The 16,090-nt window shown below is 34.1% G+C and overlaps 1 protein-coding gene across 4 annotated transcripts in view; it reads right to left on the reverse strand.

The window, feature by feature from the left end:
- Nucleotides 1-16,090, reverse strand: part of LOC111694805 (rho-associated protein kinase 2) — a 29,363-nt gene that overhangs the window by 11,646 nt on the left and 1,627 nt on the right. For 3 of the 4 annotated variants that reach the window (XM_023463831.1, XM_023463830.1, XM_023463833.1), the window contains exons 3-21: nucleotides 14,438-14,503; nucleotides 14,053-14,162; nucleotides 13,434-13,558; nucleotides 12,600-12,889; nucleotides 11,477-12,134; nucleotides 11,159-11,176; nucleotides 10,989-11,058; nucleotides 10,283-10,788; nucleotides 9,981-10,138; nucleotides 9,774-9,909; nucleotides 9,461-9,565; nucleotides 8,970-9,146; nucleotides 8,314-8,537; nucleotides 7,760-7,889; nucleotides 7,307-7,492; nucleotides 3,436-3,651; nucleotides 2,391-2,457; nucleotides 1,740-1,812; nucleotides 143-257 (exon numbers count right to left, since the gene is read on the reverse strand). In XM_023463831.1, coding sequence (XP_023319599.1) covers nucleotides 143-257; nucleotides 1,740-1,812; nucleotides 2,391-2,457; nucleotides 3,436-3,651; nucleotides 7,307-7,492; nucleotides 7,760-7,889; nucleotides 8,314-8,537; nucleotides 8,970-9,146; nucleotides 9,461-9,565; nucleotides 9,774-9,909; nucleotides 9,981-10,138; nucleotides 10,283-10,788; nucleotides 10,989-11,058; nucleotides 11,159-11,176; nucleotides 11,477-12,134; nucleotides 12,600-12,889; nucleotides 13,434-13,558; nucleotides 14,053-14,162; nucleotides 14,438-14,499 — 3,426 coding nt within the window. In that variant the 5' untranslated portion in view covers nucleotides 14,500-14,503. The remainder of the gene's footprint in view (nucleotides 1-142; nucleotides 258-1,739; nucleotides 1,813-2,390; nucleotides 2,458-3,435; nucleotides 3,652-7,306; nucleotides 7,493-7,759; nucleotides 7,890-8,313; nucleotides 8,538-8,969; nucleotides 9,147-9,460; nucleotides 9,566-9,773; nucleotides 9,910-9,980; nucleotides 10,139-10,282; nucleotides 10,789-10,988; nucleotides 11,059-11,158; nucleotides 11,177-11,476; nucleotides 12,135-12,599; nucleotides 12,890-13,433; nucleotides 13,559-14,052; nucleotides 14,163-14,437; nucleotides 14,504-16,090) is intronic. The other variant, XM_023463832.1, reaches the window with a different exon arrangement.

The raw sequence follows: 16,090 nt of genomic DNA on the forward strand, positions 1-16,090 counted from the left end.
ATCATAATTTTATACTTTCCTCCTTACTTCCCTTACTCTCCCATCCTTGATTTCTTTTTTCCTCCTTACTTTCCTTACTTTCCTTACTTTCCTTAATTTTCTTACTTTCCCATCCTTGTTTTCTATTTTCCTCCTAACTTACCTTACTAAGGTCCAGGATAAGGCTTGGATCTGAATTCTGTTTATCAACTTCAGAGTTAAAGAAAATAATCTTTCTCGAGCTGACAACTATATACAGCTTCTTCCAACCATGCCGCCTGATATATGGAAGAAAATTAATCAACGCTTAAGCAAGTGATACAATTTAATCCTAATGCTGTTGGTTGGTTTCAAGTTAAACTTGTATTCTGTAGTTTAACTATTGTTGGTTACTAGTTTAACTAGTGACTGAGTTCAACGTTTGGTTCTTATTTTAGCTTAATTTGAATCCTAGGTTTTTAAGAATCCTAGTTTAACTTGTATCCTAGAGTTCAAGGTTCCTAGTTTAACTTTTATCCTAGAGTTCAAGGTTCCTAGTTTAACTTTTATCCTAGAGTTCAAGGTTCCTAGTTTAACTTGTATCCTTGAGTTCAAGGTTCCTAGTTTAACTTGTATCCTAGAGTTCAAGGTTCCTAGTTAAACTTGTATCCTAGAGTTTAAGATTCCTAGTTAAACTTGTATTCTAGAGTTCAAGGTTCCGGGTTTCACTATTACATATGTCATGTTTAAGTGTTCATCTGTAGATTAGTTTCTAGTTGTATTTTAAACTTTACTTAGAAGATACGTTCTAATTAATAAATCATACTTTAAATCATTTGAGAAAAATAATAGAGCTAAAAGGTTTTGTATAAATGTAAGCGTAAATGTCAATTTATTTATTTTCTTTTGAACTGTTAATGATAAAATTGAGTGGAAGAAATTGAAATATTATCTTTTCTGCAAGGAATTTTGATTCTGTATCTAGAATTGACGATATAATAGAAAACCTTCTTTCAATGGAAATGAAAGAAAAACACCTTTCTACGAGATAAGACCAGGGATGGGGTTTTATGAATCCTATTCTAAATAAACCGGAAGAATTTTAATTGATTAAGACAATCGTCTTTGACCTTTGAAACAGTTTGCGGCATTCATCAAAGGCAACCCAATTTAAGCATTATTATTTTATGAAACAACTAGCTGAAGCCTGAAGGGCCCGACGTTGCCCGTGGAATAAAATAAAATATTGAAAAAAAATATTAAGAAAATAATTTCGTTTTTTTGGCCTATAACACCCGCCGTCACACCTGAGTGTCCACAACAACTGTTTAGCCCAATTGGTCCAGCCGTTTGGCCGGCTAAGACATAAAATATATTATTATATATATACGAATGTCTTGTTTTATTATATAGATAGATAATCAGATAAAGAAATTAAGAATTTTGTTTAAATTTGAAATTAATATATAAAACCATTAAAATGTCTAAATCTAAACGTAACCGTTCATATCTAGACAGTAATTATGAAAGCTGCAAAAAAATGGCCGATCACATTCAACGACGACTTTGTAGTCTTCAAACTAAACAAATAATTCCGGTTTATTTAGAACAGGACTACATATTGAATTCATCTAATCTTTTATATTTTGAATGTTAATTATAATTATTGAATTGATTGAAAAGTTGAATTAAAGGATACAAGTTATAAGTTGGATCGTTAAATTATAAAAGGATACAAGGGTACAAGGATATCAACTGATTGAATATTTAACAAATATTACCTAATATTTTGTTTGCTGGGTGTCTGTAACCATCCTTCAAGACTAGCCTCTGTATCTCCTTCCATATCTGTTCCTAGGAAAAGGAATTGAGTCTTTGCCACAAACATTGATTTCCTAATCCCAATATCTTTGTAACCTTTATGTCGTAGATCTTAGAACTTTCAAACTAAGTTTGAAGGTTTACACCATCAGGTTGCAAAGATTTAGGGTTGGAAAATTTGAATTCTTGGGAAAGATAAATAATTATTCATAAAATGTTGGATTCCGAAAATTTAAACCCCTTTCAATAAGTACTTTATTACCCAAATTATCATCTAGTCTTAAGTTCAACGCTAGAATATAGTGTATATATCCCAGAACATACACAATTTATTGTTATCCTTGTTTGACGCTTTGCAGAGAGAGACGTTTCACATTTATTTGATTTAATGTCTTGTAAAGGATTAAATTCACATTCCAGAGAAAAATATTTTCATGGAAAGAAACTGGAATCTGAACTGACTACCGCCAGATAAAAATTGAATCACCCATTCAAATCCTTCCTTAATCTTAAACTTTGAATCGGTGGTTCAAATTTGAACCGGCAGTTTACCGACGTAGCTCAAATTCATTCAATTTAGTCCCTGGAATTTTACAACAAGCTGAACCCACCTGTTCCAGAGCAAATACTTTCAGTGTCTATATTGAGGTGAGTTATCTTCATCTGTAAATTCTCAACCTTAACAATGTAATATTTAAAATATAGAAAATAATACTTTACTCATCTTATCTCATAAACAAATGGTTTTGTCATGTAATTCCCAACCTAAAGAGAAGAAAATATTTACTGTAGGGTGACCCCCATAAAATATGGGAATTAAGCGACAACTTTCATAAATCATATGGAGTTGTCGAGTTATAACCACAAATTCAAATTTTTAAAATTGGAACATCATTTGTTTACGAAAGGATTTGAGTTTTGCCTTAAACTCAAATTTTCAAATCTTTATATCTTTGCAGCCTGATGGTTGATATCATAAATATTTCAAACTTAGACTATTTGATCTAACAGACTTCAAAGTTTGAAATATCTAAGGTCTACAACATTGGGTTGTAAATATATAGGGATTAGAAAAAAAAGATTTTGTGGCCAAAACTCAATCCCTTTGTCTAACATTTATTAACAGCGTCTATTTTTATAATATTTTTAAGTATTTTAGGATACAAAATTTCTAGATTCTCAATTACTGTACAGTGAGAACCAGAAAACTCTGGAATAGGAAGACGACTTTTAGACAAAGTTTGTCTTGAAATAGTTCAATAAACATGAAGGACAGCAATTTTGAACTGTAAACAGGCTCATTTCAATAATAAATTTAATAAGTTACAAATGAAACTATTTGCTTCGTAACTATATCAAATACACTTTATTGCTATTATGTCGTCTTCCTATTCTAGAGTTTCTGGTTCTAGCTGTATTAAATATGATCAGTGTAATTCGGGGTTGCAGATGAAGACGTATTTCAGACAATATACTTAAAAACTAACTGAATTTTTGCCAGAAACTCGGATTTTCTAATCCCTATATACAATTGCAACCTTTGATATTTCAAACTATAAATTCTGTTAGATTAAATATCAAAGTTAAAAATATAACAGATTTACACCTTCAGGTTGTAAAGATATATAGTTTGTGGCAAGAAGTCGATTCCTTTACCTCGCTCTCTTTTGTATCTAATTCCATGCTGAGCTTGAGCCTGGCCTGACTCTCCTCGTATAGAGTAGCTTGAAGGTTCTGTAGATCTGCCTGATACTTAGCAACCATCTGGTTGAACTTCTCCTTCTCAGTCTCCAACTCATGCTTCAGCTTCCTGTTCTCCTTCTCCCGCTTACGTAGCTCATCAACGGAAACCTTCTTGCTCCCTTGCTTCGGCTAAAATATTAACAGAGGTAAAAACTTGTGTATGAAATACAAAAATAAAGGGTTTTTTGGGCTGGTTTTTTTTATGCCAACCCTGTGTAGATCCCGGGATTCAAAATAGAAAAGTTGGTTTAAAGTTATCTTAGAACCAGTAATTAGGATCAGTTTCTCTTAGTAAAGTTTTGACGCATTTTTTTGCCACTTAGATCCGCATATTTTTCCGGGTCCTGCACCAGAGTCTAAAACTAAAGAATGCGCGAATTTTAAGTTCGAGGTTAAAAGTTCTGTAAAATAATAAATCAGAGAAAAGGATCTAAAGAATTATTACGTAAGTATCGGTATTCGGTAATAAGCTGTTTAAATTTTAAATTATTTACGTGACGGAAAACAAAACATATTTCCAGTTACAACCGTGTTTTGGGTTTACGTGCAAACATTAATTAATCTAAAACGTTAAATTTTATTAAATCAAGGTTTTTACTTTTAAATATATCGTAATTAGTTGAATGCACTTAGCGCTGAATGATGATAGACAAAAAGGGATTGTGGGATTTCAAGATTTTATAACCCTCTTTTTAAATTTTAACTCTTCGATTTCTGCGAGTTAAATATTTAGCCACAGGGTTAAATATTTAACCTCACGGTTAAAGTTCAGGTTTAAATTAAGTCAGAAGTGGCATTTAACCATAAACTTAAAATTTAAGTCAAAACTTTTCGTTCTTTAGTTTTAGACTCAGGTAGCTAATATGTTGCAGATCCAATGTATCTGGATCCTGAGTACTCCTCAGAATTTTAACCAGAGATAAGTTTGAAAAGAAACGAGACGTGATAATATGATAATCTTATGAGGAAAAAAATGTAATAATGGAAATTCTTAAACGAGATGAAATAATCTTGATGTATTCTTTAACGAAGGCCGCAGGCATGAGTTAAAGAATGCATCAAGATTATTTCATCGAGTTTAAGAATACCATTATTACATTTTTATCCTCATAAGATTATTATTATATCATATTTGTGAGGTTCCATGGGCACATACCCAAGAAATTATATTAAAAAATAATTCTGGTGAAAACCGACTATTTCAAGTTGGAAGAGTTCACAGTATGAAAGGTTGCAAATAAGTTTTATGCTCTTGTTCTGACTAACACTGTTTTTTATTTTTCTATTGTTAAAATGTTAAAAAACAAACATTTTAAAAGTAAAAATTGGTTCTTAATTTGAAAGTAATGCATGTGGTGTGATTGTTTCCTTAGTTTAGTTTGTTTGTTTACCAATGATTTTGCTCGTTTTTTAAGTTGATACTACATTTAGATACAGCATGTTAAATGTGCCCTGAGTTTTTTAGATGGAGAGAACGTATAGTAGTGGGTTGTCTTAAAATACTGAACAATATCGTGTCTTCATTTATAGAAGAAATCAATTTCTGGATATTAGATCCTAAATCTTCCAAAAAGAGGTGATAAAAGCAGGTTATCTAGTAAGAATCAGTTCGACCTAAACTGATGAAGATCTTTGTCTTTTATTCATGAAGCAAGATTTACTGGTTTGTTTTCATTGCTATGGAGTGCTAAGACTCCATTAAAAGTGTGACACTAATATTTCAATGATAAGTTTTTATACTTTTTTTTGGTTTTGATTGTGGTTTCACTTCATCATTTCGAACTATGCGAGATATGGTGACTCAGACTGAAAAGCTCTGACCATTCTATTACAAGTATGCAGAGATTTGCAAAATCTCACCAAACTTGGGTTTGAAATGAAGATGAACTTAAAAAAATTTATAAAGTAGGCAGTCGGGCAGTATTCTTTAAGACTCGGCAGTTTGATGAAAGTGTCTAATGTAAGGCTAAAGGCATCGTCCATATTTTTGGGAATGGTCAGAAAATGTTAACTTCCACTCTTCTGTCAGGACTAGGGTTGAGATTCAAATTGATATTTCTGAATTTAGGTATATCAATACTTCAAAAAACGAAAAAGGTAAGTGAGCATGTTTTACTAAAGTAAAAAAGGTAAGTTTGCATGTTTTAATATAAAAGAAAAAGGTAAGTGAGCATGTTGTTTTTAAGTTAAAAAAAGGTAAATTTGCATGTATTAATGTAAAAGAAAAAGGTGAGTTTGCCCTGTGCATGTTGTCAGTACAAAATAATTAAGTTAATATCAATATTGATCTATACTGAAAAGATCAATATAAGGTGCGTGTAAGAATGAATATTCTTTAACTAGTGTAAGAATTTCCATTCTTTAATGCTTGGAGCGTGTAAGAATATACATTCTTTCACGCTCTGACCGTGTAATAATTTCCATTCTTACACGGTCTGAGCGTTAAAGAATGAAAATTCTACACCTTCAGTGTAAGAATAAGCATTCTTAGTACCCCCATATCTTCAAAAATTGTTCTTTAAAATATTCAACTCTGAAGATTTTTCAGTTGTATGTTCTACACAAGTGGATTAGGTTTGATTAGGTTAATATGTATTGGTTTAACGGTCTGTTCTATTATCCCAGAACCAAGAATGTTAAATGTTAAATGTTAAACCACTTTAAAGGGATTGTTTGCCATATTCCAAGGGACTCTTTAATTTAAGATTTCAAATAACGATTAACAACTTATGAGTAAAATTAAGATGGCAAAGATTTAGACGCTTCCTCTTGCATTCTAAAAAACAAGGCATTCAGGGCGCTTCGCGCCCATCTTCTATTTCAATTGTGAATATTTTTTCTTTGTGTACATTGTAAAAAAGTATATATTATAGATTTGAATTGGTAAATTACGTATTCAATTCTATATCCAACTTTCAGTAAATGAAAGACCATGGTAAGAGCTGATCTTAAAATCATGAGAGTTTAAAATTGTATTTCTTGCAGTGCTTTGGATTCCTGGATCCGGATCCAAGGGCGATATATCAACCAATTTCTTTACCTCAAAACTCAAATCTGAATTGATAGAAAAAGAGAGATTATCAAAAATTTCTTTTTTCCTGATTGGTTTATTAAGTTGTTTCATAAAAATAAGTGAAAAAAGTAAGAAAAACAATTAGAAAATTCTTCTTGTTCATGACCTGGATCCGGATCCATGTCATGAACAAGACAACGGTACCCGGAGAAGCTTTATATAAATGATTAAGAATGAAAGTATTATTCTTGATTTCTCTGTAAAAATGGGTTGCGGATTACAAACAATGACAGGAATTGTGAGATTTAAACATTTTTCAAGCCAGAAAACCGACCGTACATTATACATTATTATTAAGATAAAGGAGGGTACCATTGTGAATAGAGTATGGTTATCCTTAATTGAAGGGTCGAATCAAGGTAATCAGAAAAGGAAAGTTGTTGCGTATTCTCTGCGTATTTATTGAAACCAGTTCTTTCTGTGCGGTGTTTGGAAACAAGCATAGATGCACCAGTGTTACTCTACTATCCGAGGAGGATAAAAGCATTTAACTTGTAAAATTTTTTTAATTCAGATCATAGTTTCTCATGACTAAACTAGTTCATTGACTTTTTATGTGAAAGATGGTTCCCGTGTCAGGCTGTGACATCCGTCTTGTGTTTACTTTACCGCCCAGAGACAGTACACTGCCGTACAATTCCAAAATAACTATCTTTACATTATAATTCTTTGGTTCGAATGAAATAAAATGACAGTCTCTTTAATCTTTACCTGTAAATCCTTCCTCATCATCATCTCTGCTAGTTTATTGATCGCCTGATCCTTCTTAATCTTCTCCTCCCGCAGCTGTTTCTCTAGTTTCTCCACCTCCTCCTTGTTATCCTCCTTTCCTCCTTCCCTCTCCTCCCGTTCTCGGCTCAGCTGATCAATTCGTCCCAACAGATCACTCTCATTATCCTAAACATAAGACAATACCTTCTAATACGTCCAAATAAACACAGGAATTGAGTGACGATTTTGATGTCGTCTTTGTACATGATATTTTGATGTATGGTGATTGGTGATGCATACCACGAACATAAGAAACAGCAATACTGCAGTGTAAACAGACCCATTTTACTTAATAAGTTACTATTATTGGTCTTTGCTTTGTATCAATAGTGTTGCTCTAATTTCGTCTTTGAACCACAGTTTTCAGTTTCTCACTGTGTTTAAAATACTAACCTTGAGTCCTGAAAGTTGTAGTTCCATATTTCTAATCTCTGCTCTGTGTTGAGAGTAGAGTTCTTTAACTTCTAGTTCTCTCATCATCTTCTCCTTCTCTAGTTCTCCCAGCTGCTGGTCAATTCGGTTCCTGGAATATAACACATTGGTCAGGATTTAATTTATACTAGGATTCCACGCGCCCTTCTTCGATTTAAACGGTTATTTGTTGATCTATTTGCGGCAATTCCTTCCTAAATTATCAATAATAACAAAACAAGAATTAATTGTTTTTTCGTGGATCGGTTCAGCTGTATTGGACGTTTATTGGATAAAAACGGACAGACAACCAAACAGCAAAGTAAATATATATAGAAGATTAATTTATTGTCAATCATGTGATTCGAACTCCGCAGTGAAGTCCATACTTAATCAAATCAAGTTTAAATCTGAAAGGGAACCCAATGTGCAACCCCCTGACTGCCTTCAGATATTTAAACCTCACTCTCACAACGCCCCCCCCCCCCTAATAATGTTTTGCAACATTTATTACATGTTTATTTGTTTTGAATTACCTGTTAATACTCTCTTGTTCATGAAGAGCTATAGCGGAGGATAATCTAATCTCTATATCTCCCTTCTCTCCCTCTAGTTCCTGGCATCTCACTCTAGCCTCTTCAACCTCCTCCTGGAGCTCACGAACCTGGGTCTTATACAACCCGGAGAAATATGCTTCCGCCTCAAGTTGATCCTCTAGCTCCTTTCTCTGGAGATCCTCAACAGCACGTGAACTACGAACCTAATCAGATTAACGGTTAACAAGTTAACAACTAAATAATTCAAATATGAACAATTGAACATTCAAAATATAAACGGTAACTTCTAACCATTTAAACAGTGAAGAACTGAACATTTTTACATGTAAAAAAAAATAATTATACTGTGTCAAACAATATACAGAATACAGATCCCCAAGTGAGTGCCGAAAGTAAATTGGATTGCGAGTTTTCTTTAAAGTTAAAAATGGAGACAGAAACATGGGTTTATTTTGATTTCTTTTACACAAAAATTAATTTTTATCTTCCCTAAAAATCGATCAATTTCCCCAATTCAGCGGATAAAACGATAAAAAAAAATTTTTATATCTAAACAAATATTTTCAACAAGCTTTCTATGGGGGAGGGGGTTTCAAGAAAAATTACTCCCCTGGACTGAAAACCATTTTTTTTACCTTCTGTAGTTCCTCCTCTAAGGATTTTGATCTCTCTCTGCTCTCTGTAAAGTCTCGGACTAATCTCTTCTCATTTGTTTTGAGTAGAGTTATCTCACTTGTCTTGACACTTAGGTCGGACTGTATCAAGGACTTCTCTTCAAATACTCTCTCCAACTGGGCAGAGATACTTCGAACCTAAAACAAAAATCATGATTATAACTTGCAAATAAAAACATTGATTACTGTATTGAGGTAAGGGTCGCAAAAGATTAAATAAAACGGAAAGAATTTCCTGTACAAAAACAAGAAAACCAAGTTTTCGCTTTATTAAATTCGTGAGAAAAATAAAACTTATGAAGTCTTTCTAGATTAAATAATTAATCCTTGCATTTATCAATTTAAGATTTTAAAACTTTGCTCGAATACAAATTTAAAAAGTTTCAGTGGTACGGAACTTTACGAAAAAAATTATAATTGAAAAAGTTTAAAAGAAATTTGTTTAATCCAACCTTCTCCGACTCCTGTCTATAGTCCGCTTCAAGTTTATCCAACCTATATTGGAGCTGACGGTTATCTACGGTTAGCATACTCAACTCCCTACTCTTCTCCTGGGCCTGGAGCAATCAATTAATCAATCAATCAAATAACCAACCAATCAGTCCATTTATTTTCAAAAACATTCCATACAACGATACAATTACACTATTATATTAAAACTTTGTTTTAAGATTCATCCATTCTTGGTTTAAAAAACCAATTGACAAATTAAAATTTAATCAAGTCAAACCAATCCTGGGATCAATTATTGCATAAAATATAAACCTGTGTTTCAGCTCTCTGTCTGCCTAGTTTCTCTTGATCTAGTTTGGACTCGATATTTCTGATATGATCCTGGCTTGCTCCGTCCTGACTGATTAATCTACTCTTCTCCTTCATCTGGGCCAATTGCTCTATTTGTCTAAAGAAAATCAAATTTTATTCATCCACAAACTACGAAAAATAAATTTATATTATTAAGAATATATTTACCTGAATTGGGATTCCAATTCACATTCAAGATTTGCTTTTGCTTTCTGGGCTTCTGCGAGCTGGGTAGCAAGCTCTGATCTCTCACGCGCATAATTGTTCTCGCGCTCACGGGTCAGCTCAAGATCCGATTTGAGCTGGTTCAACCGGGACTCTACTTCCTGCAAGTATTTTTTTAATACTAAAAAACTTGAGATTTTAACGAGAAAAATATATATATGAAACTGTGTGTTGTGAGCGAAACTAACAAAATAATATGAAAATCTTCCAAATGGATAAAATCATAAAACCAATGTAAAATCAACCTTGGCATGAGCTGACATCTCAGCTCGTTTCCCCTGCTCCATCTGCAGCTGGGACTGGAGCCGAGCCGTCTCACGCTCATACGTGTTCCGCTCCTCACTCACAGCAGACATTCGCTCATTCAGCTCACTCTGCTGAGCCTCTACAGAGCTGCGAGCCACCTGGAGCTCAGCTATACTTTTTTTTAGCTTCTCCACCCCCTCCTGCTCCTTCTTTAACCTGTCAGAGAGCTGGTTCCTCTCCCTCTCCAGGTTACTGATCTTCTCCACAACATGATGGTTGTTATTCTGTTCTTTAGTTCTTCTATTCGTCTCATCTTCCAACTTTTTCCGGAGTTCCGTTCTTTCCTGCTCCACCTTCCTCCTGTTCTCCGACTCCTGTTCAGCTCTCCTGTTCGCTTCCTTCATCTCATGTCTTGACATTGCTAGATCTCTCTCTACTCTAGCAAACTCCTGTCGTGTCTCAGCTTCTCTCTGGTTCACGTCAGCAAGCTGTTGAATAGTTTTACCTAGAACACAAATAATTTGTCGTTTAAATCAAGATTTTCTCAATTATTACAATCATAAAATAATAACATGAAAAATTTGAGTGCGTCGAGGAGGAAAAAAATCTCGAATGTTATAAGTTTGGATAAATAGTGAAAGCATTTTGAGAACATTGACATGGAGTCATTTAGAAACCCTAAGTCCATTTATATATAAAATTTACTTAATCTCTCCGCCAGATCCTCTGCCCTAGCTCTCTCTCCGTCTCCATGATGATTAGTTCCGCCTCCAGACTAAATATAACACTCATGTGTAACAACAAAACAGAATGTAACAGCAGAACAAAAAAAATATAAATGTTATTTTTATAATTTTATAAAAAAAAAGACTTACCCCGTCAATCACGTCATTCTGCACATGCAATAACCAGTTGTTAGTATGAGCATTTAAAAATGAGAATTAATAATAATGTTTAATAGAATTTAAAAAAAAAAAATAAAAAAATACTCTATTGCGCCAAAAATTTCAATTTTTTAAAAAGAAATGAAAATAAAATTTTAAAAATTGGCATTTGAAATTTCAGGATTTTAAAAACATTTTAAGATCATTTTTGTCAAATATTATCATGGTCATTTATTTGATCTTTAATCCTGATATTTTATGATAAAGAAAGCAACCCTTCACCCGTAATCTTATCAATCAATCACTTACCCTGGGAGGTCTAGGGGGAGAAGATGAAGAGTTTAAAAGCTGGAAATCTTTACTGTACGTAAACCCAACAAAAGGAAGATGGTTCCCGGCAAACGCCTTCGGTGTGGGGAAATTCTCGTCCGGTGTGTCGTTATCGACATCGTCAAAGTGGGAAGTGTCGTCGTCCGATGTTAGATCTGGAACGACGGGTGGGACACAGTCCCGGATGGTGTGGAAGTCCCACTGGTCATTTTTAAAGAACGGATGTTTCATAATTTCCTCTACTCCGTTTTTTCCAAGCCGATTTTGCCGGTCCGTTAGAAATCCACGAATCAGGCTTCCGGCGGCCTTAGTCATCTCCACATCGTCCGGGAACTTGAGATATTTTTGATGTTCCATAATCTGATGATAGGTTCCTATGAGCGAGTCTGCATAGAAGGGCGGGTCTCCGACCAACATCTCGTATAGAAACACGCCCACACTCCACCAGTCACACTCCCGCCCATATTCTCCAGTTCCGCCCTGGGACTTGAGAACCTCAGGAGATATATAATCCGGAGTTCCAACAGCAGTTTCAGATCGAACCATACCGTCCGGTCCCATCTTCATGCAGGTTCCAAAATCAGCAAGTTTCAAGTGACCTTGTGCATCAAGCAGCATATTGTCTGGTTTCACGTCCCTGAGGAATAATAACGTGAACATTTTACTCAAACATTTGTTAAGAAAAGCCAAAATCCCAATAAACCGACATATTTTCAACTCGAAAAGAAAAAGATTTTTTCAATAAACAAATTTTTTGCGGAAAAAGACAGAGATCATAAATATAAACGTTAACAAGTCTGAATTAGGTGGGTGAAATTCTCAGATTTTAGAGAGTGTACACTGTGTGTACAGTGTACACATAATTTTTAATAACCCTTCATTTATTAAGAGTGGCTCGTCCGATTCACAACGGTACTAAATAAATGGAGGGTCACTTGCAATTAGGTCAACTAGGTCCTTTTAATTAGTGGAAAAATAAAAGGACCGAGGACAAAAGTAAATGCAACATTAAAATGAAAAACGTAACATCAAAACATCAGAATTGAACAACTTAATAAATTAAATTTGGAGTTCGGAAGGACATGAAAGATTTCTGAACTACCTGTGCACAAAGCCCATGCTATGAATAGCATCCAGAGCAAGGACGACCTCTGCTGTATAGAACCTTGCCCATTTCTCCGGTACATCGTAGTTGGACATTAGATTAACCAGATCTCCTCCCGGCATGTAATCCATCGCCATGTACAGGTATTTATTATCCTGGAAGGCAAAATGAAGCTGAACCAACCACTCGGAGTTGGCGTGTGCCATGATATCCCGTTCCTCCCAGAAGAAAGCTGAATCTGATCTTTTTATCATCTCGTACTTGGACAATAGTTTCATGGCGTACACCTACAAATAAGAACAATTAAGTTTAAAAAAGTGTAATTTAAATTATTTGTCTTTTTAAGAATCAGGAAGTACTCAGGAAGTGTGCTTAGGATTTGGTTCCGATTCGTTTTTTGAAATTTATATTAGATGAAGTGGTAAAAATAATAGAACCAAATACGGACTTCTAGGTTCGCCAATAACCACACTCGAATTCCCGAGGTGACTTTAATAAATCAGAATTGTAACAAGGATTTACAATTGTCCATGAACTACTCAAAATCAAAAGTTGAGAGGTGTCGTTAGTTAACTTTTTAAAGCATGCTGGAGTAAAAAGTATGTTTATGTTTATGTGGTGTTGATTCTCAGGACTCCTATTGGAGTATAATGAGAATTTCTTGATTTAACTGTAAATGATTTTAGTTCACTATAGCTCTGGCCATCATTGTTCATATCATTCACATTTTCACGTGTTCATCGTATATTCTTTTGAAACTGTCTACATTCTTGGCATTCTGAATTGTTGCAGGTAAAAAGTATAAAAACTGAAAAAAATTAAAGTAATTACCTTGCTTGTGTATTTATGCCTGACGAGTTGAACCTCTCCGAAAGCACCTCGTCCAATCACCTTGATCAGGTTAAAATCATCAGCTTTCATCCGTTTCTCCACAATCTTCTCCGAGATATCAACATCTAGAATACAACAGTAATAAAAATATTTCCACTTTCTCCTCTTGCATAAATGGACAAGTTACTTTTATGTAAAATTGAAATTCACAGCAATTAATGTAATCTATTTGAAGATAAAAAAAGAGTGCCTCAATCATTTTAATCATTTGAGTAAAAAATATTAATAATGAAGCCATATGGACAAACAATCTAACTGATATAACATTTCCAGAATTTTATATATCAAGACTCGAAATATTAAGCGGGTCTTTACATAACAAATTAAAAATTTGGAAGTTGAAAAAAGAAGAAACATGCATTTTTTTACAATTTTAAGTAAAATTTTTAATTTCCCGAAAAAGTAGTTGTTCACAATTATGTCGTCTTCTGAGATAAAATGCGCGAATTTTTTACATAACTGTCCAAAGGGACGTTAAGAACTTAAACTCCCTCTATTGGAGGAATCATAGGTCGGTAATGTTGGTCAAAAGGCGGTAAAAATACATAAACCAACTTACATCTGTTGACGAAGGCGTCGACATTTTTATTCTGTCTGATGGCTGCATGGTCGCAGTCTGATACAAGCGCCTGTACTGCATCAAGTAAACAGTCTACGTTGATGATAGATCTAGAATAGAAACAGGAGTTATATATATTTTCATCAAAAATCATCACACTCCAAAAATAATTGTTTCCTTCAGTATAAAAATAAAAAATAAAAAAATTCTTCGAAAAATTTATTCGATTCTTACAAGGGCAACATTGATACTTTCAACAAATTTCATATAATCTCTATTTGCCATAGAAAAGCATTTTAAAATTTAAATAAAACGATTAGAAGTTAAAACCCACGGTATCTTCCCAAACACTAAAACCAGATTTAGATCATGTATTTATTTCAACCTGTTATCCTGGATTTTCCTCTCCAAGTCCCGCAACCGTTCCCTTCGATCCTCATCCATCATCTTTCTAGATACATAGATGTTCATCCTTCCCTTCTATCCTTATCCTTCTTAGATACATAGACATTAGTCCTTCCCTTCTATCCTTATCCTTATCCTTCCTATATACGTAGATGTTAATCCTTCCCTTCTATCCTTATCCTTCCTAGATACACTAGAACTAAAACAAATCAGGATTTCTATGAGTATAAAAAAGCTGAGAAAGAATTAAAGAACTTTATCAAAAAAGCAAAAAAGAAATATGAAAAGAACCTTGCCAAAAATGCCAAAACTAATCCTAAAGCTTTTTATGGATACATGAGTAGCAAGAAAAATAATAGAGTAAAAATAGGCCCCTTAAAAGTTAATGATGTAGTGATTGATAATGAAAAAGAAATGGCCGACACTTTTAATGATTTTTTTAGCAGTGTATTTACCAATGAGAACTTGAACTTTATTCCTAGTGTAGATAAATTAAAGTCTGATCAAAGCTCAGTTTACAATGTGATTTTTACTGAAGAGGAGATTGAAAAAAAACTTGGTAATTTAAAAAGGTTTTCTGCTGCTGGCCCAGATGGTTTCAAACCTGTTATTTTTATAGAACTTTCAAAAGAGTTGTCCAAACCACTGAGTATAATCTTTAATAAGTCAATTTCAAGTGGTATTGTTCCAATTCAATGGCGCCAGGCCAATGTTTCTCCTATTTTTAAGAAAGGAAAAAAAGACGCACCACTGAACTATAGACCTGTATCTGTAACATGTATTGCTAGTAAGGGAGTCAATTTTGAAAGATACCATTGTTGAACATCTTAGTGAAAACAATCTTATATTTGAATCACAGCATGGATTTATGAGGAAGAAATCCTGTCTTACTAATCTATTAGAATATCTGGAAACGCTTACAGATCTAGTGGACAGTGGTCATGCAGTAGATGTGATTTACCTTGATTTTGCAAAGGCCTTTGATAAAGTTCCTCATCAAAGACTAATAGCCATTCTGAAAGCACATGGCATACAAGAAAATCTTCTGAATTGGATAGAGGCCTGGCTTATAGGGAGACAACAAAGAGTTGTTATTAGTGGAGAAACCTCAGATTGGTTACCAGTTACCTCAGGGGTCCCCCAGGGTTCAGTCCTGGGGCCCATTCTTTTCATCATATTCATCAATTTATTTGATCTTGCTGTGAAAGATAATGTGAAATTATTATCCAAGTTTGCTGATGACACAAAGGTTGGCTGCATAGTTGACACTGAGAATGATGTGAAGAATATGCAATATGTTCTGGATAAAGTTGTAGAGTGGGCTGACTTGTGGCAGATGCAGTACAATGGGGACAAATGTAAAGTACTTCACTTTGGAAGACAAAATACTGGAGCACATTACGCCATGGGAGGGTATGCTCCTGCAGGTTCTATTTTAGAAAAACCAGCTCTGGAGAAAGATCTTGGTGTTATAATAAGCACAGATCTTAAGCCTGCCCTACAATGTCAAGCAGCAGCTAAAAAGGCCAACTCAGTGCTTGGAAGGATGGCAAGAGCTATATCATATAGGGACAAGAGAGTCTGGTAAGTCTATACAAGGTCTATGTTAGACCTATTTTGGAATATTGTGTGC

This window comes from Eurytemora carolleeae, unplaced genomic scaffold (genome assembly GCF_000591075.1).
Source record: "Eurytemora carolleeae unplaced genomic scaffold, Eaff_2.0 scaffold9, whole genome shotgun sequence".
In the NCBI taxonomy this organism is placed as follows: domain Eukaryota; kingdom Metazoa; phylum Arthropoda; class Copepoda; order Calanoida; family Temoridae; genus Eurytemora; species Eurytemora carolleeae.